The 19,848-nt window shown below is 34.0% G+C and overlaps 3 protein-coding genes and 1 pseudogene across 4 annotated transcripts; 3 read left to right on the top strand and 1 right to left on the bottom strand.

Moving 5' to 3' along the window:
- The first annotated feature begins 90 nt into the window (after nucleotides 1–90).
- LOC111301513 (uncharacterized) lies at nucleotides 91–2,783 on the top strand (annotated as a pseudogene). Its single transcript, XR_016328024.1, has 2 exons — nucleotides 91–2,108; nucleotides 2,236–2,783. The product of XR_016328024.1 is annotated as an uncharacterized LOC111301513 (transcript).
- A 215-nt stretch (nucleotides 2,784–2,998) lies between these two features.
- On the bottom strand, nucleotides 2,999–5,818 carry TEX1 (Transducin/WD40 repeat-like superfamily protein). Its single transcript, XM_022897239.2, has 10 exons — nucleotides 5,661–5,818; nucleotides 5,479–5,574; nucleotides 4,857–4,986; nucleotides 4,552–4,643; nucleotides 4,307–4,375; nucleotides 4,171–4,228; nucleotides 3,956–4,055; nucleotides 3,598–3,684; nucleotides 3,387–3,465; nucleotides 2,999–3,304 (listed from the first exon to the last, which is right to left on the bottom strand). The coding sequence occupies exons 1-10, from the start codon at nucleotides 5,721–5,723 to the stop codon at nucleotides 3,137–3,139; spliced, it is 942 nt and encodes a 313-aa protein (XP_022752974.1). The 5' UTR covers nucleotides 5,724–5,818; the 3' UTR covers nucleotides 2,999–3,136.
- A 187-nt stretch (nucleotides 5,819–6,005) lies between these two features.
- On the top strand, nucleotides 6,006–10,876 carry LOC111301511 (KH domain-containing protein At5g56140-like). The gene is made up of 7 exons (XM_022897236.2): nucleotides 6,006–6,208; nucleotides 6,728–6,813; nucleotides 8,182–8,327; nucleotides 9,233–9,352; nucleotides 9,429–9,545; nucleotides 9,841–9,984; nucleotides 10,077–10,876. The coding sequence occupies exons 1-7, from the start codon at nucleotides 6,090–6,092 to the stop codon at nucleotides 10,224–10,226; spliced, it is 882 nt and encodes a 293-aa protein (XP_022752971.2). The 5' UTR covers nucleotides 6,006–6,089; the 3' UTR covers nucleotides 10,227–10,876.
- A 684-nt stretch (nucleotides 10,877–11,560) lies between these two features.
- On the top strand, nucleotides 11,561–14,125 carry LOC111301510 (ubiquitin-conjugating enzyme E2-17 kDa-like). The gene is made up of 5 exons (XM_022897234.2): nucleotides 11,561–11,699; nucleotides 12,210–12,322; nucleotides 12,708–12,835; nucleotides 13,532–13,636; nucleotides 13,816–14,125. The coding sequence occupies exons 2-5, from the start codon at nucleotides 12,253–12,255 to the stop codon at nucleotides 13,957–13,959; spliced, it is 447 nt and encodes a 148-aa protein (XP_022752969.1). The 5' UTR covers nucleotides 11,561–11,699; nucleotides 12,210–12,252; the 3' UTR covers nucleotides 13,960–14,125.
- The last annotated feature ends 5,723 nt before the right edge of the window (nucleotides 14,126–19,848 follow it).

The following is a 19,848-nucleotide window of genomic DNA, read 5'->3' as shown; positions in this document are numbered from 1 at the left end:
ATTACAACCGAGACAACTACTGGACCAAACTAACGCGATCCAACCATGAGTCTACAGGCAATGGCTCAGAAGGTTAATATTTGGACCCAAACTCACCTTCACCTGCCCAATTCCCACATTTTATATATTGGAAGCTTTAAGCCTTGTTTTCCTTCCTATTTGAAAAACAGATTGTGTAAGGTGTGGTGTTCCAATTAATTTTGATTTTCTACAAGACACTGAGCCAATCACATAAATTTCACACAAAATGATATTGCAACAAAGAAAAATGATTCTTATATAAATAATAAACCACTCACCATTTCTTTTCTTAGTAAAACCATCCATCAAATTAGAAAAAGTACCCCAAACAAATCTCACGTCCTTTTCTTTATTTCTAGTTAATCAAGTATTGGCTAGGACAAGAGTGAGGCAGTTCGTTCATTGCTTATTCTATTCATTTTTTCCCTGTTTGTTGCCAAGACTATAACCTTATTGTTAGCCTTTTTATTTCTGATGCACTGCATAATGCTCATTCTCAACTACTAGAATGCCTTGTTCCAGATAAAGCCTATTAGACTTTCTGTTTATTCATATTTCAGTCTACCAATTCACATTACACCTAGTCATTGGCTGCAGCTAAGCTACCTGGCCGCACTGACAATGACGTTCAAAATCACTAGAACACCAAGCGGAAGAAGAAGCTTTCAGGCATGGGTATTGATCCTGTCACCCACAAGCCCTTCTCTCACCTCATGGTTGAGATCACCACGACAATGGCTCCGCCACGGTCCACCACACATCTCTCACCTCTATTCTGCTCAGTGGCAACGGACATTCTCGATACCTGCTAGCAAACAGTTGGGATAGGACTTGAAGAAAATCGACTCACTAAGTGGAGAAGGAGCGAGCGTCCTCGGTGAACCTGCCTGTTTTAGGTTCCTTATTCTCCACCTAAATAAAGGTCATTGGATCGATAAAGCTCCTTGACAGAAGAAACAACCCAAGAGAAGGATTCCTTCTCCTTCTTGGTCTCTTCTGCAACGGATGGGGGCAGCCATGCATTGTAGAGATGCGTATCTGAATTCTCAATGATCCTTAAATTACTATTTATATATAGCCATTGGGTTGAAAGTTAAGAGGGTTAATTTTCTTTCAAGTGGATGTGGAAGCCCAAACAGAACAAAAGTTGCCGTTCAATATGAGATCTCTTGTGAATTTTGGAAGCAATATCTGACCGTTGGAATATCAATTATTACCGTTAGCAATCTCAGGCAGGCGTTTTTTGCAATCCAATTTATATTTCTGAACCTCTCTGCCTTCATTTCCCACCAAGGTATTCTAATCTCTCCTGTTTTCAACTTGTTAATACAATCATTTTCTTGTTTCCTGCCGCACTGTTTATTTTTCAGTCATGGCTGAAATGAAAGCTGACCATATTGTAGAAAACCCAGTAGATGAACAGCATCAGCAGAAGCTCTCATGTGTTTTCAAAACTATCACAGCAATCCAAAACCATCCACCCATGGAGATATCTCAAGAGTCCAGGCCATCTTTTGCTTCTCAAGCTGTGGCAAAGAGAGGAACATCTTATTGGAATCAGAATTGCTCTTAAAGAATCTAGAATGGACCGTATCAATAAAGAGATCTTTCAATTGTGTTGTTTCTTTTTTATCTTTAATGGGTTTTTCTTCAACATCTTGTTTTCATCTTCTGTTAAGCACTACACTTGCAAGAAATGGTGGGTGCCATCCATTGTTTCAGTCTCAACTTCGCTTGTGTTAGTGTTTCTGGTTCAGCTTAAGCTTCGCTGGTACCAGAAAGTTTGGAGGCAGTTGCAGAGAGAGAGAGAAATGATAAGCGGGCACTTACAAGATGCATTCAAGAACTGAGGATGAAAGGGGCAAGCTTTGATTTGTCCAAGGAACCTCACATTGGGAGGAGGATGAAGAGCTCCAGCGTTGAAATGAAATGGAAACCTCTAACATGGTGCTCTCACTACCTGATTACTATCTGTCTTGTTTGCTTCTCAGGTTTGGTTTGCCCAGCCTGCAAGTTCATTTTCTGTGGATTTTAATATATATCATGGCAAAGGGTCCACCTTCACAAGATACACTTGGAAATTGAAGGTAATGTGAGCATACTTTACCGTTTAGATTCAATCATTCAAATCAAGTATAAAACAAAAATGTCAATTGATTCTTGTGTTAACTTCTGATAATTTCTACTACATTTTAACGGGAACGACCTTTGCAGGTTGTTTAGTTTAAGATTGCAACAGAGAAGAATCATCAATAATCTATGATTGATCAACATGAGTTAAGGTAAATTGCACCGCCAATCCATGACAGAAATTTCAATACCAAATGGAGGCTTTGATGGGTTCTGATTCCAACTCAGTTCTTTATTGGAGAACGAACTATCTTGGCTTTCATTGGAGAATTACGATATGGATAGATGCTCACAGCCGAATCCCATTAGACGTTTTCGTTGGGGATGAAGAAGCATCTTGGTCCGATAATGACTAGACAAGCTTTTGGAGCTATGAACTCCATTACTAGTAGCAGATAAACACACGAGTTGTTCCAGGACAGGTTTTATTGAGTGCTTTGTAGCGGCGCAATTGAATCTGAGAAGATACATACGTTGAAATGCGATTCCTCCCATTTAGAAGATGTTGTAACATTCTATACCGTCTGTCTGAGATCTTGTATCATATTTCCTAAGATGATTTTGAGATCTTTGTTGTTGTCAATACAACTAGTGTGCTCAATTTTAGCAGTACAAGAAGTTATTCTATTCAAGTCAAACTTAAAAAAAAAAAAAATCAGTTTTCAATTTTCATCAAATTGTAGTGCATTTCCATCCCATCCCTTCCAAGTTCCATATTTGTCTTTATATCATTTCTCTGCACAATTTGTTCTTTGGCAACCAATAAATATGTATTATACCACCCCTTTTTTGTAATTCCCCCTTTTAATTAATGCATTGACCATGTGCGATACGAAAAGAAACAATATGGAAATGCAAATTCGTTCAGTGAATAAATGTATAAAACCATAATCAAGTGTTACAACCTAAATTCACAAATGCATAAGTTTAGAACAGTTGGTTTTGCAGAGAAAATGAATACCCAACTAGAACTAGAACTGCTTCATTAACTGCTTTCGAAGCCAAATATCCGAAATACACCTTCATCAGCTGAATATTTGTTCTTGTCATCTCCAGCATAAGCAAGTAAATTGTATTTTGGATTCCATTCCACACTATTCATGGCAGCTCGACAAGGAATTTGATGCACAGTTCGTCCAGTGTGAACGTTAGACTGTTTCAGACAACAGCAGAAACATGAATACAATACAGAAACATGCATCCTACACAAAAGAAGAAAAGCAACCAATACATACTATATCAATAAATAAGTCTTCACTGGCAGAAGCAATATAGTCTCCCGTGTAATTGAAGCTTATTGTGCGGACAGGCCACCTTATGGAACACAAATGGTCATTTCATGCAAATGACAAATATGATTAAAGTCTCAACCTCAAATACATAAAAGGACAGATATGTCAGATCAAGGAACTACACTATGAAATTATGAATTCAAGTAAAACTTACTCAAGCTTTGTAAATGTTCGCACGCAAAGCATATCTGATATATCCCAAAGGCTGACCAAGGAATCAGCACTTCCAACAGCAAAATATCTACCACAAATGAGTAATAGATTTATTGGAAACATTTATCCTCTCCGTGAAAAGAAATCTCATCGAACACAAATACCTCATATTAAAAGAACATATATATGACCTTAAATGTATTAAAGTTGTGACAAATATATAAATATCAAAGAGATAAATTCTAGTACATAGATCCAGAGTTGCCCTTACATGATACATGCATATGGATATGAGGGTGGGCAATCAACAATGTCAAAGATGAAACAAAGCTTAGAAACCAAGAAGATTGAAACCAAACCTTCCTGTTGGGTCAATTGCAATGCAGTAGCATCCAGCTGTGTGAGCCATGAGGGTGTCAACTGGTCTAAGTAATGGGTATGCAAGTACTTCAACAGTACCTGAGAAGAAAAATCAACATATAGAACATAAACATCATATAATTTAAGGAGTAATAATAAACAATTTTTGAATCAAAGAGAGAAGCATAATTGCTAACTCAGAAATTGTTCTAACCATTTCCAGTTGTCAAAAAGAACATTTCTCCTGTCATGTTCCAAGCAATTTCATTTACCTGGAAAAAGAAGTGCATGACTCAACCACTGAATTTGCAAGGCAGCCATTAGGTCCAAAAAGTTAAACTCAACAATACCTCATAATTGAACTTGCGTCTATGAATTGGCTTAAATTTTCGAACATCCAGTATTGTTAATTCATCATCCTATGGTAAAATTACAGAGAGTAAGATCAATGATAAAAATAATTTATTAACATGATGAAACAATGCAACAGAAAGTGCTCTATTGCTACTCAGAATCAAATACACGTAAAAAGTTCCAGGTCACAGATGTGCTAAAGTGCTCCAAGTGAGATAAGTGATAAGACGGTAGGACATACCCTATTACCAACAGCTATGTGTGTCCCATCAGGTTTATAGGTGATGTTTATATTCTCCCCACTAAGTTCTGCTTGCTGAGAGCACTTTCCACCTTCAAAACCCGAAGCAAGGTAAACAGCTAAGCAACTAAGTGATATCATAAATATTTATTTAGCTAGCCTCCACTAAGCAGCTTTCATTCAGAATCAATGAAGTGTTCTTAATATTTCAATATAAGAATTGCAGCTGAGCTGTGTAAAATATAGTTGTCTTTAACTTTGCTCTTCAGTCTTCTAAACAATAATGCAAAAGAGCATTCACTTACTGCGAGCATCCCACAAACAAACAGTTTTATCGCCAGATGCAGTTGCTATGAGATCAGCATGTTTAGGGTCCCAACATAGTTGATCCACACTATCAGTGTGACCCTTCAATTCAATATCTTTAGCCTTACCCTGCACCAGACACCACAAAATAACAATAACAAATTCTAACATCCAAGATATTAATTGCATTATTAAGGTTAGTGAATAAAAAAACGTGAAGTTACTGCAAACAACAACCAGAAACATCCCAATATAAGGTAAACAATCCAAATTGATTTCAGATAAATTTTGTGAAAGCAAACGTGCCTTTGGTGAAGATGCAATAAAATTGAGACATTTAAGATGCCCATATTAGTGTATCCTAAGATAAATTAAAAAAAAAAATAGAAAAAAGATACCCATCAGAACGAAGCCTAACCTCGAATCGAATCCACTCCCAATTCAAACCATTACTTAACATACGCAAAGAAAAGTTCTGTAGATTAGAGTTATGGTAAATGGGCTCATGCAATTCACCCAAAGAATTCTTTCTTTCCTAGAGAAATGAAAAACTACCCAGGGGAGAAACATAGAGAGAAAGGGGTTTCATCCAGAAAATTAGGAAAAAGGAAACGGGCTTACATGACCGTGAGGCTCAATATGCCAAACTCGAGCGGTTTGATCGACAGAACCGGAAGCAAGCTTGGTGCCCGTGCAATTCCAGGCCACCGAATGCACCTTTGAAACAAGAAATCAATTCACTTCACTATGATAACAAAAATATAGAATCATGAGAGGGAGAGGAAAAGAAAAAAAAAAGATACCTTCTTCTTGTGACCTTGATACTCTCTGCTATGCAGATTCTTCATGGGTATTTTCTCCTCCATCTCTCAATGTCTTCTTCTTGTAGCAGAATCCCTCTTTTTTCTATAGATATGATGTTACCACTTGAGGCTTTGCTTGTAAACGCTTGTTAATTTAATATTAAAATTTTTATAATAAATTTTTTATTTTATAATTTAATTATTGAATTAATAAATTTTTTATTTTTACCTTTTTTTTTTTTAATTCACCATTCAGTAATTAATTATTTTATTAATTGATCTCAATGTATTTCATGTATCATTATATGATTACCGGTTGTACTTTTTCTTTACATACAAAAAAATAATAAAAAATAAAGACAGAACGAAAGAAAAATAATATATACAATAACCACCAACGCTTCCTGAGCGCACCCTTCTCTACTACTCATGACTTCATCGGGCGTTGGCGGAGGCAAATATATGGCCTACTCTCCCTCGCCTTCCGCCCCTCAATCTCCCCACCTCTCTGGTCTCCGCTCCGCCGCCGCCTTTCTCGACCAAGACAAGTATGCTCTTCTTTTTCACCCTTGTTACGTTCATTTTAATCAAACACCTTGCGATCTTCGGTTTTACACTCGTCTTTCCCTTTCCATCCTGCTGGATATTCCTTATCTCTTTCTTCTTTGCAGTTCCTGTACTAATCTTTCTCTTTCGCTTATAATTGCTTTGCTTAGTGTTAAACTTGTTTTCTTAGTTCACTCTGTTGCAATTTCCACGATCTAGAGCTCGATCGATTCGTTATTGAGCTGATTATGCTTTTCGTTCTGAATTTCTGATGATGTTATGATTATACTCACAGATCAGTTCAGATTTACGAGTCGTTGAAGCTTTCATAGGTTTAAGTAGTAATCTCGAATTGGTTGTATTAAATCGAAGCTAAATAACTAGGGATTGTGGGTACCTCTCATTAGTGACTCTGTTTCCGCTGAACTTTAACATCTCGTTCCACAGTAGTTGAAGATGTTTCTTTTGTTTAAATGTGTTGGTCCACAATTGGCTGATGGTTTCCATTTTCCTTTTTGCAGATATCTCTCGGCGTTACTGGCAGAGCGTCACAAGCTTAGTCCATTTATGCCAGTGCTCCCTCATACCTATAGGTTGTTGAACCAGGGTGAGTTTTTCAAAGCAACAATCTTCTTTCTTGTCAAATGATCATGCTGAACAATATCTCCCTCCCTCTTTATTGTCATTAGCACAACAACTTGAAGCTAAATGTTAACTTGAAAAGTAACTGACTAGAAATGCTAATTAGGGATCAACCCACTAATACTAACTTTATTACTAAATTTCCTGTTAAAAGCTTCATAGCTAGAGCTAATCCGTTTACTAAATCTTGTGAATGGAAACATTAGTCTTGTGTCAATATATTTTATGGTTAGAACTTGCAATTACTAAGACTCACTGGAATCATGATTGAGGCTGGACTGCCTGCAATTTAAAGTCCTCAATGGAAGGCTTGCTCACATTTTCAAAACTTTTTTGGTAGAGCAATAATGATACAGCAGAAACTATGGTTCTAAATTAGTTCCAAAAATCCACAGGATGAATCGTACATTTTAAATGAACCTTGATAGCTCTTCTATGTCACACTGGATAGATAGATATACCTAAGGAAGCAATGGAAGGGAAGGATAAAGAAGAAAGAATTAAGAGGCAGAAAAAAGAGGTTTCTGAATCTCACTAACAGTGATGAAGGAAGGTATAGATATGAAGAAAGAGTTAAAGAGGAAAGCTAGTTGGTCCACAGGTATTCATCTTGGGGAGCAGCCTGTGGTGGGTTTAAACATAATTTGTAATGTGTCAAGGTTGGTATGTTTCTAAACTTCCAAATGCGAGAGGACTAAAGATATTTTAAATTTACTGAAATAACAGCATTAATAGTCCATTTTAGCACCATTATATCACAGATCCCAAGGTCTCCCAAAGAATTGAGAAATCTTGGTGGACTTGCCTGTAAGATTTAGTTCTTTCAGGTTAGTTGTGACTTGTGAGAGATCTTATTTGCCAACTTCTAGCCAAAAGAGGTGGTTTTTTGTTTTCTCTTTCATCAGTTCATTGTACAAAACTGTTATGCAACAATGTGCTAAGTTTTGGTGGCAGTGCAATTAAATAGTAATTATTTTCATGCTTCCTGTGATTTTTTTTCTCTTCACGCATATGATTTCAGATTCTAACAGTTGATTTGATGCATCCATGGTTGTGCAAGATTAGTCAGTCAAATAATTGTGTTATAATTTATGTAAGAATGTTTGTTATTGATATGTAAATAAACCAAAATAGAATTTTATTACATCTTTCTTTTCATTTCTTTCCAGGTTGCATTCAACTGGAAGAGTAGTTTATTTTATTAAGGAAGAGTTGATATAACTGACTAAATTAACAATCGTGTAGTCTCTCCACTTTGTGATGACTGCTAACTGATTTCTTAACAAATGCTAACTGGTACATCTTATTCTTGAAAATGACATTTTTGAAGCAGAAATTTTGTGTGTAACTACACTGTTGGGGAATGCATCAGTTTTAGGTCAAAGTGGTCTTGAACAAGCTAGCCCCCTGGCTTCTGGAGGAATGTTTTCAAATGGAGGAGCTGATATGAATGGATGGGCATCACGGTTTCAATCAGAAGTATGGATACTAACTATTAACATAACCTTTACCATCTAGTTTTACTGCTTTTAGAGGTACTGCTGACTTAGTATTTTACTACATTTCATGCTAATCTAACTTTTATTTGACTTGTAGCTTGTATTATCGTTTCTCTTATGACAGGCAGGCTAAGGCTAATATAAGAAGTCCTGAAAAATAGTTTTATCTTAGAAAATGCTTTGGACTGTTGCTTCTTTTATTTTTTGGAAGGATTTGGACTGTTGCTTCTAATAATATAATTCAGTGTTTTCTCTGGTCTTTATTATTGTCAAGATAAAATCAGTTATTCAGGGGATGACAGTTTGCCATAATCTTATATTGGTGTTAAACTGTGGTTTCTGTTAGGATGGAAGCCTGAAATGTTGATCAAGTGTGAGGCATTGCATATTAGGAGTTCTGATAAGAGGGCTATTCTCTGAACTGCGTACTTTAGTGCTGACTTCAATAACTAAACCTTTTATGTCCCTCCCCGTTGAAAGTTCTTTTCATGATTCCAGTTTCCTTCTTTTTATTTGTGGAAATACTAGCTTACCATTCTGTCATAGAAGCTGCTTATATAGTCTCATCTGATCCCAATAACTTGATGGTTGAGTGTGTTAGGAGTGGCCAGATTAATCTGGACAATCATATAGTAATGTTTTGGGGCTTGTTAGTGCTTGAATTTCTGTTTACTCTTCTATGGATCTTCTCTGTCAGAACGAATCTTTTGATCTGTTCAAGGCACTTGTCTTGAAATGTCTTTGGGGAATGTTTGGTTGTTGTCAAAAGAATGGGTCTTTTGTTCTGTTATCTTATCTGTGCGATATGATGGAAGACATTTGCATTAATCTGTTGCTATGGGTTTTTTTTTTTTTTTAAACAAAACCTGGAATGCTATGGTGCAGATGTCAGGTTTTCTACAGTCCTCTTCGGCACAGAACTGGCTGAGTTCTCAAGGTAGCTCCTCTGGTCTTATTGTCAAGAGAACAATCAGAGTGGATATTCCTGTTGAGAATTATCCTAATGTACGAATGAACTCCTGTCCTAACAGTGATTTTAGAAAATTTCTTTTTCAGCATCTAAGATAATTTAATGTTGCAGTATAATTTTGTTGGCCGCCTCCTTGGTCCTAGGGGCAACTCTCTTAAGCGTGTGGAAGCAAATACAGAGTGCCGTGTCCTGATAAGAGGGCGGGGCAGTATTAAGGATCCAGCTAGGGTAATGAGTCTTTTTCTTTGCATGTTTGTAATTAGTTATTGCTCATTAAACCAGTTTGGAAAATCCGTTATCATGGTCAAAAAATTTTGATGAAAGTGAAACCTATGAAAAATGCAGCCCTAAACTTTTTAGGAGTTCCCGATATGGTTAGCTTCAATGAATTAGGTCAGGTTTAATTCTAAAGAAGCGGCCTACCTGATCTTGAATTTTCTGTAATTTTTTGGTGATTACTAAATTCTCTGTTGCTCTTTATGTGGATATAAATGTAGTAATGTTGTCTTTTAAAATTTTCAAGGAAGAAATGATGAGAGGAAAACCTGGCTATGAACATCTGAATGAACCTCTTCATATCCTGGTTGAGGCAGAATTACCTGTTGAAATAGTTGATGCTCGCCTAATGCAAGCACGTGAGATACTTGAAGATTTGCTCAAGCCTATTGTGAGTAAAATTTCCTTCTCATGTGATAATTATATTATGTGTTTATCAGGTATCATCAAATTTTCTTTTTTTTCATTTTTTTGGAAAAATAGGATGAATCCCAGGATTTCTATAAGAAACAACAGCTGCGAGAGCTGGCAATGCTGAATGGTACACTTCGTGAGGAAGGTTCTTCCATGTCAGGTTCTGTATCCCCCTTCCAGAACAGCCTTGGAATGAAGCGAGCAAAGACTAGGGGGTAAAAGATCCCTCCATGTGGGGTTTTTGTGTCTTAGTGTCTGCCATAAGCAGCAGTTCACCTGACATTGCAGGTGTTGCTGTGTGAGCGAATGCCTTCCAACTGCAGTCGGGGCACTGGCAGAGTTGTTTGCCGGTTTAGTTCTTCTAAGTTGTTTCTGTATGAAGTGTGTTTATCTTTGTGTTTGGAAGAGGTTGAATGGTAGGATTAGATGGTGAGGGAATGGAACAGTGACAGAATTGGTGTGAGGATAAGTTTGGTTACTAGGTCAATAATATATATATATATATATATATATATATATAGAGAGAGAGAGAGAGAGAGGACTATAATGAGAGTTTTGATGAGAGGGGAAGTTAGTTAAGGGATGGTTGGTGGGATAGAGAAGGTGTTTTTTGTATCTCTTATGAAATTGTAGTTGGGAGTTTTAAGATGGTATTACTAAAGTATTATATTATAATAATAGTATGAATTGTAGCATATGTTATGTTATTAAAGGCATTCTTTGTTTGTAAGTAAATGGGGGGTGATGTGTGCCTTTGCAATTGCTTGGCTGCTGCTTTTACTCTTTGAAAGATGAGTGTTTGGGTATATTAATTGTTATTTGAGACTGAAATTTGGGTTCAATTAAAGGAATGGTGTTGCATTTGAAAATCCTATCTGGTTGTCTGTACTCAAGACAAACTTGCATAGTATTAATGGTTAAGAAGCATGATTGTGATACAATCTCTCCTTCATCTTATTTCATACTATTTTGTTTACAATGAAGATTTAAACTTCTATCGTATGATATTCATATTGAAAAGTCGAAACAAGTCGGGACCACTTCATGACTCGTGCATCTAGTCATTGTTTGACTCTTGACAATTTTACGTTCTACTCTTAATTCTTCACATTCTCCGTGTAGGAGTTAATCGGTTTTTGTATTTTTTATTTTAATTATTTATTTTTATATTTTAATTTGTTAGTCAATTATTTATTGATTATTATTTAATAATAATTTATTATAATTTTAACTTTTAAAAATTCTAATATAAACACGTTTTAATCAATATATATATATATATATCCCTACTCTTAAAAAAAAGAAAGCACACCATCGTTGATTAGGAAAAAAAAGAGACTTCACATGGTAATTAAGATATTAGTGGACCTTTTTTTACTTTACTTGGTTGGAAATATATATGCCTTTTAATGTTTTTATATAAAGGTTTTTTTCAGTTAATATTTGATTTGGAATTGATTATTTTTAATTAATAAAAAATCTAAATGAAACTTGGAAAGAAAAGGATGAGCCAATGAGAAGGCGCCCAGCAAAAAGGCCGCGTGGCAGAGAATCACCTCCACCAACGACTGTTTGTACAAAATACATTAGAATGCCAAATCTAAAGCCCCAACTTTGTTCACTAATAATTTTTTTTTTTTCTCTCCATAGCCTAATCGACTCATTCCCGATTGCCAAACCCCAACGCCTACGGTACCTCTCTTCTCTCCCTTTTTTCTTTTTCATCGATAACTCTTTCTCCGATGCATTTTTCACAGCAATTAACAAATTTGATTCCTTTTTTTATGTCAGATTTTTCCTTTTATATTTGTTTTGATGTTTTGATTTACTAGTATTTGTATCATTTTTTATTCCCAATAACTTTAATCTGATTATGTTATTAGTGAATGGTGATGGATCGAAGTTTACGTCTCTCTTTTGTTTTTATGTTTAACAATTAACAAATATATAGATATATATTAATTTAATCTCTTGTTTTATCAATTTTTTATATTTCAAAAATATGTGTGCCCTTGCTCAGCCCTTTGCTTTCGCCCTTTGAGTTTTCCTTTTATATATAAAATGGAAATTTTTGTAATAGTTCTTGTTGACTTGGTTGACTATTAAAATAATGTCTTAATAAAAAGGAATTTTCTGTTACTCTTAATTTAGATTTAGATTTTTTACATTTTTTTAATTACTTTCAAATTGATTTTGCTGCAGTTTCTCATCCTATTGTTTGTTTGAGACTTGAGGGTGTTTTTGAATGGCTTCAAAGCGGATTAACAAGGAGTTGAAGGATCTGCAGAAGGACCCTCCTGCATCATGCAGTGCCGGTTGGTTTCCTTGTTTTCTCTACTCATTCAATTTGGTTTCTTTTCAGTCAATGATGAATTTGGTGGAATCAATGAAACCCAGTGATTCATTGTTATTTATTGCTTCACCCATTATATTTTATTCTTCATTGTTGAATTGAAAATCGTTGTTAAGCCAAGATAGGGGATGTAAGTCTAAAGTTGCAAATAATAATACTACAAGCTGTCAGCAGTAATCTGTTTTATTCATGAAGGGGGCAACTGGTTATTGTGTTTAGATACAGATGGGGTTTTGATTAATATATCCTGACAATGGCCGCTATCTAGAGCAAAAGCGGTCTGATTGTACATTTTTATGATAATTAATTTGATAATTTTTTAAAAAAATAATGCTGCATTTGTACAGGCCCTGTTGCCGATGACATGTTCCACTGGCAAGCAACAATCATGGGCCCAGCAGACAGTCCTTTTGCTGGAGGAGTCTTTCTTGTTGCCATTCACTTCCCCCCTGACTATCCGTTCAAGCCACCCAAGGTAACAAAAAAACAAAGGGAAGTTATTTCATCCAACTATGTATGCGTCTGCTTGACTGCCTATCAAGAAATTTCTCGTGCACATGTGCACATGTCATTGAATACTGGGAGATTTTTCTCTTCTTCTCTTGTTAATCAAATCAGTTTTATGGTATATATGATTGAAACATTATCATAATTTTGGTGTGGATGGCTGGTGGTTGTTACTTTAAACCCTAAATCCTAAAACCTAATGCTAAATACTGTGTTAGAATCATATCAGAGAGGTTTAAACCATTTATGAGTTAGCAGCTTTAACAAACCGAGAATATAGGGAAAAAAGAGTAATGCTTGGAGTATTAGGCAACTAATTAGTACGCTAAAAAATGGATCTTATAATGGTGTCCATATTTTGACCCACTTTTGGTTTTTGTTTCTGTAAAATTGGTCCACCAAGAATTTAAATGAATGTCTTAAACATGTATTAGCATGCTTTTTGTTTACATTGGTGAACTTGTTTATGTCATCTATGTGCCTGTGCTTTTGTTACTTAAAAAAAGTTTATTACCTGCTATTTCTGGCTGACTTTGTTTTCTGAAGTTGCATGAGTTTTATATTTTTTAAATCATTGTATGACCTCTAAAGAGCTTAGATTCTACTAAGGCGGAAAAAGTAGGTGGTTCTATTTTACCTGATTGTCTTAATTACCCCTATAAAGGTTTCCTTCAGAACAAAGGTTTTCCATCCTAACATCAACAGCAACGGAAGCATCTGCCTTGACATTCTCAAGGAGCAGTGGAGCCCTGCCCTTACCATCTCCAAGGTAATACACTTAATGTAGTGCCTGTTGTGAAATCTGTGTGAATCATAAACAGACAGCACTTCCATCATGAACATTATTCCAATCCTAACAGCCATATATATTGTTATATTTTTCATTCATTCCTTTGTGATTCTTGTGCGTTGAAACATTTTAATAAGCTGTAACTGTCTGTTATGTAGGTTCTTCTGTCAATATGCTCGCTTCTTACAGATCCAAACCCTGATGACCCTCTGGTGCCTGAGATTGCTCACATGTACAAGACTGATAGGGCCAAATATGAGAGCACTGCCCGCTCATGGACCCAGAAATTTGCAATGAATTAAGGGTCTGCCAGTATGTCATGTTTGATCCCTATTACCAGTAAATAATAGAAATAACTTTGTCTGGTTATTATAAAAACATATTTGATAAGTTTTGTTGTTTATGTGGATTTGGAAGAGTTATTGCTCTTAATTTATAAGCTGAAACAGGTCCTCTAATAGCTGGTTATATAGTTTGGTGAAACAATATTGATGCTAGATTGGCAATTGAATTTATGGTCTAGACCGGCAAGGGTAGATTTCTTGTGACTCAAAACCATCTTAAGTCCAGTCCTTCCGCCCCAGGGATAGTACCTGTTACTTCAGTTACTTGTTTTCCATCGAAGCATTTATTTTTTACTGCACATCAGTAATTGGTTGCATTCACCTACGTGATTGGGGATTCATAATTTACAGATGAGATGTCATTGTGGATTAAGTAATGTTAGCTATTTTGAAAATGAAGGAGAGTTGAAACAGTAAAAGTGTCGAAGCAGAAGGGAAAAAAAAGTCTTCCTGAGGAGTTCTGGAAGATCACCAACCATGGGCTTAAGCTGGCGCGGTTTGAATCTTCGGTCCCAGCCTGGATAGGAATCACATGCCTGCGGACTTCTAAGCGGGTACAGGCAGGTTTAGATATCATTTGGATGGACGGTAAAGGTAAAATTGATTGTGGTGAGATTAAAAAGGATAATAAAACTTATTATAACTGTAATTGAAAAAAAAAGTTATTATAGCTATAATTGAAAAAAAAATTAATAAAAATTTTATGTTGATTTAATTTCATTGGAGTTGATGTTTGGATTTAATTAGAGAGATGGTGAGTTTAATTGCACTGCACTTCTGCTACGGTGGGATCCAAACGGTTACTTAAGAGTTGGAATTAATTTTCTAATTAAGGTCCAATGGTTAGCTTTGTTGGTGTAACTTGTTGCAAGAACACGAAGCTCTAGCCGACTTGAATTTAAGGTGAAGGAGGAAGAGGAAAGGGAGGGTTGGGTTCATGGAGTAGTATGAACTTGAAACTGGGCCCATCAGGTTGGTGGGTTGGGGCTTGGCATTGGTTACCTCTTCAGTCCTTAACTCCTTAATCTTGTGAAACTGACCGGCAACAAACCGTCGAAGGAAAATATAAGGAAAGAAGGAAGAAAGGATTACGGGAATAAAATCTTTGGATGCATATCGACGGATGTTACACTATTAAAATCGTCCCAAATGAGATTAAACCCCTACATTTATATATATATATATATATGTATATACATATATAAGAGATATATGAAATATGTAGGGTTGTAAATAAATCAAATATGAATGAATTAATTTATATATGTGGTTGGTTCGTTTATTTTTAAAAACATTCGTTTTCAGTTTGTATTTATTAAAAAATTATTTTATTCATTTATATTCGTTTGTTTAAATAATAAATTATTTACGTTTGATTTTTATTTATTTAATTAAATTAAACGAATTCATTCGTAAATATTAAATAAATATGTTCACGAATATATATAAATAAATATATTCATAAATAATAAAAAAATTATAATCAAATAAATTTAAACACACAAATTTTAAATGAACATAAATAAACCATAAATAAATATAAATGAATCCCAAAATAAAATTAAAATAAAAAATAAAACAATAATTTTATTAATATTATTATAAATAAATAATAATCGAATAACAAATAAATAATAAACGAATAAATTTAAAATAAACTTTAATCGAGTTTATTTATATTCATCAAATAATCTTGTATTAATGTTTAGTTTGATTAATAAATAAATATAAAAATATTATTTAAAAATATTTTCTTAAACTTAATAAATAAATATAAATAAATAAATAAAAATAAAATATATTCACAAACATCACTGCTCGCCCAGAGATTAGAGTAGCGCTAGAGAGACCTACGCTATAATTGATGCACAACAGGACACACAAAGTCAAATATTAAGAAGACGAAGAAGATATGGTATGCTATTTCACCCTCGCAATTTGCAGGCATAAAGATAGACTCTATACCATCAAATCTTGGACCGTAGACAATGAAGCAAAGAAAATGCTTTAAACAAGCATCGATTCATACATGATATCTCTTAGTACTTGTTGTTTATTCATATTTTATAAGAGATTTAGTTTGAGAGAAACAGAAAAAATTTTAGATAAAATTATGAGATCATTGATTTGATGAAATTGATGAAGGTTATTAAATTTTTTATGATAAATTAGAGAAGAGTTTAGGCTTCGTTGTAATCTTTTATGTTCGTTAGGTGAAATCCTTCTAATAAAAGATGATATAAATTTAACACAGATAATTCGATATTGGGTAATTTTGAAAAAATAGGAGATGGAGCTATTATTTCGAGATAATAAAAAAAATAAATTTTTAATTTTGTTAGATATATTGAGATATGTTTAAATATTTTGATTGAATTATAAATTCTCAAAAATAAATTATTTTTTATGAAAAGATTCAATATCAGTAAGTTAAAAATAAAATTTAATACCATAATTATTATTTTCATGATTAAAAATTATCAGGTGACTAATTTCATAGTACTCTCTTTAATTTTTGATTGTAAAAAATTGATGAAAGATATTAAAAATCAACGCATGTTTTATATGTTTAAGAAAGAGAATAGGTATGCTGATGCTCTTGTCCGATTTGATAATAAAAGCACGCATTGCAAGAAAAAAAACAATAAAAATGTATATGGCCAGTATTTGGAACCGACAGAACGGGGGACCCTCAGCCCTCAGCAATTAATAGGACAGCATGATTCACAGCACGTACCAACCATGGCATGGTGTCCATTAATTTAATTTTCTTCCCATTTCGCCAGCTACAATCTACATCATCTATTCCTCTTCTAATTGTCATAGCATCAAATAGACTAGTAAAAATGCTCACAATCACATGCACCGTGCAACCAGAACACATTTACAGGTTATGAGAGAGAAAAAGGAAAGGCAGGCAGAACGAAGTTTCACGATACGTCCTTGTATTTGTAAGCCTGCCTGTGTCCCTGTGCTGCTCTGCCTCTTCACGGTGTTTTTTGTTTTGGCCGAATTGGGACACTCACTCTTATTAGTTTCCTGGCTAACTATGCCAATATCTTTTAATTGAGTAATGTAGGGAATAAATAAATCAATCGGAATTCATTCAGAATACAAAATGGTTAATGTTCCCATCCGACGCGACCAAACGTTTTAATTTTATGGATGAATGGTTTAAACTTTAAAGAAAATAATTTTTTTTTAAAAGGACAGGTGTGTTTTGACCTGAGCTAGAGCCTGAGGCCCGAGGCTAAGATATCTCTCATCTTGTTTGTCATCCAACAAAAATGCTATCGGTGCGAAACAATTAATGTTGTTTTAATTATATAGATCACACAAACATTAATTTTATCTAATTATTCCTAAATTCCTCTTAATTTCAGTACTCCTTCAGATTAATAATAAATAAATTATGTTAATACTTATAATATTTTTTCATGCATATAAAAATAATAATGGTTCGATTTGAATCGATTTTAATTTAATTTTTTAAATATTATATAATATTATAAAAATTTAAAATTTGATTCGAATATAAAATTTTATTTTATTTGAATTAAAATGAATCAAATTTTATAAGTTTTGTTTGGTTTAATTTATTGATTTTTAATTTTTATATATTATTTTAATATAAAATTATTTTTTAATTTTATAAAAATTGAAAATATATATAAATTAAAAAATATATAATTTAATTCAATTTGATTCAATTTTTTTTTTTATTTTTCCATTCAAAATTTAATCTAAATCTAATATATATATTTAATATTTAAATTTAATTTAAACAAAATAAGAAAAATGAATATGAATCAAATTCAATATTATAATTTCAAATCAAATTTTTGATTTTTTTTTCTACCTTATGTACAGCATGCATACAAGCCTGGCATGGCGTGCCCAAGTTCGTTGCATTGAAACCGAATTAAGCCAATTAATGTCACAGACAGAAGAATCACTCACCACTCACGGGCTTTGAATTCTATTCTTTGGCAAAAATTTATTACTACTACTTACATGGAGTGTTAGACACAGTAAACGGCAGAAAAAAAATGACAGAAAATCCAACAAGACAAGAGAGAGGGAATGGTAGGCTAGGTAATAGTAGGGGATTACAGGGATCTTTGCACATTTGTCGCATTCGCCTGCATATAGGAATGTCTTCACCCATCGCAAACAGTACCAAAGACAACATGGTATGCAGTTGCAGGCAGAGAAAAAGCAAAAGATGCATGGCAGATCGAAAAGACTACTCTTCATTCAATATTCATTCTTTTCAGTTGTTTTCAGTTTATATATAGCGTATAATTAATGAAAGATTTATATGCAAGTATATAGTTAGCAGCAGAGGAAGAGGAAGAGGAAGAGGGGAGGTATCGATGACATGGACTAGTAACTGCTGAATATTTCTTGGTATTGGCAAATGGCAATGAAGGTTTGGGACGTTAGGTCTTTGTCTTCTTGAGAGTGACTTCTCTGTAGCTGATCTTTTTTCTACTTTTGCACCTCGATATCAGCATGAATTCACCCTAGCTAGCTATCTATGTGCCCCCAGGAACCTTCCAACTTTGCTTTTGGACTCTACACCCCCTACTTACCAAATTATCACTACATCTTACTCTTACTAGGATTAATTGTTAATTTCCTCCATCTGCATTATATTTTCATAATTTCTGCTTACCAACCAAATTCATTATTCTACACAAACTCAACTTAAGATGGGCTCATAACCATACAAACAACTTGAAAACTAAACCCGAGTGCCATTTAAAAAAAAGCCATTTCCTTTACTAACCATTTAGAGCATGACTAGAAACAATGTGCATGCGTAAGAGCATGTATATATAATACTAATAATTAGCATTTAGCATTGAAGAGGGTAGAGTAGCTGCAGGCAGCAATGATGACTCTATCATACCGTCCCCCAGGCAATAATCATCCATACATGAGATGAGAGCCTGATTTTTTTTTTTGTTTTAAACCATTCCCAAGAAGGGTAAAAAGCATAATAATATAATAATTAGATAATGAATGAAGGAAAAAAAACGAAAGAACAAACTTACTACTTCAATTAACTACCGTCAGTTAGTTTTACCGGTTTTAGTTATAGTCGAAGTTATTAGGTATCTCATATTTTTTCAACCAAAAAAAAAAAAAAAGTATTGAAGAAGATTTAGTCTAACACTTAAAATGGATAATGGGTGTTGATTTGTGGAATGTTACTGATGGTCTCCACAGCCCGATGTGGTGGCATTGGCATTGGGGTTGGTGGATCTTCTTCTCTCTGCCCTTGTGCAAGCAAGCCTAGAGCCAATGTAATTTTGGCAAATAAAATAATAAAGAGATGGTGAACCCAACACACTGCCAAACTTTGACTGACTCTTTTCTTCAAGGGTTTAGATTAAAATATTAATTAATCCATTAAACATGGAATTGGGGAGCATATGTTAATTTATTCCTATTTAAAATAAAATATATATAGTTAAATAAAAAATGTGAAATATAAAACTTAAAAAAAAAAAAAAAGGTGAAAACCAGCAAGCATGCTTTGCTGCTCAAAAGCAGAAGTCAGCATCACTCGCATTCCATACTGGCCTTCCTGCTACTATTATTATATTCATTATTATTATTATTATTATTAAATACCTTTAGTCTGGCGCCTGCCTTGTTTAGAGAATTATTTTTTATATTCAAAATTGTCGAAAATTTTATTATTAAAATTAAACTAAGAAATTACTTTACTACTACTACTAATACTAATAATAATAATTTAATTAATTAATTAATTAAATAAACTAAAACTACTCTTTGGCAAAAAAAAAAAAAAACTAAAACTAGTATTAACCACAA

This window comes from Durio zibethinus, chromosome 15 (assembly GCF_047325235.1).
Source record: "Durio zibethinus cultivar Kanyao isolate XHJ-2024 chromosome 15, ASM4732523v1, whole genome shotgun sequence".
Taxonomy (NCBI): domain Eukaryota; kingdom Viridiplantae; phylum Streptophyta; class Magnoliopsida; order Malvales; family Malvaceae; genus Durio; species Durio zibethinus.
Note: the sequence above shows the minus strand (reverse complement) of the source record. Positions and strands in the feature narration are given on the sequence as shown.

Bases quoted from the DNA above. Each gene is read 5' to 3' on its own strand.
- TEX1 (XM_022897239.2), bottom strand. From the start codon at position 5,723: ATGGAGGAGAAAATACCCATGAAGAATCTGCATAGCAGAGAGTATCAA. The intron at 3,466-3,597 runs GTAAGTTTTACT...GTGTTCCATAAG, and splicing joins CGAACATTTACAAAGCTTGA to GTGGCCTGTCCGCACAATAA. The intron at 3,305-3,386 runs GTATGTATTGGT...TGTCTGAAACAG, and splicing joins AAGACTTATTTATTGATATA to TCTAACGTTCACACTGGACG.
- LOC111301511 (XM_022897236.2), top strand. From the start codon at position 6,090: ATGACTTCATCGGGCGTTGGCGGAGGCAAATATATGGCCTACTCTCCC. The intron at 8,328-9,232 runs GTATGGATACTA...GCTATGGTGCAG, and splicing joins CATCACGGTTTCAATCAGAA to ATGTCAGGTTTTCTACAGTC. The intron at 9,546-9,840 runs GTAATGAGTCTT...AAAATTTTCAAG, and splicing joins GTATTAAGGATCCAGCTAGG to GAAGAAATGATGAGAGGAAA.
- LOC111301510 (XM_022897234.2), top strand. From the start codon at position 12,253: ATGGCTTCAAAGCGGATTAACAAGGAGTTGAAGGATCTGCAGAAGGAC. The intron at 12,323-12,707 runs GTTGGTTTCCTT...GCATTTGTACAG, and splicing joins TCCTGCATCATGCAGTGCCG to GCCCTGTTGCCGATGACATG. The intron at 13,637-13,815 runs GTAATACACTTA...TCTGTTATGTAG, and splicing joins CTGCCCTTACCATCTCCAAG to GTTCTTCTGTCAATATGCTC.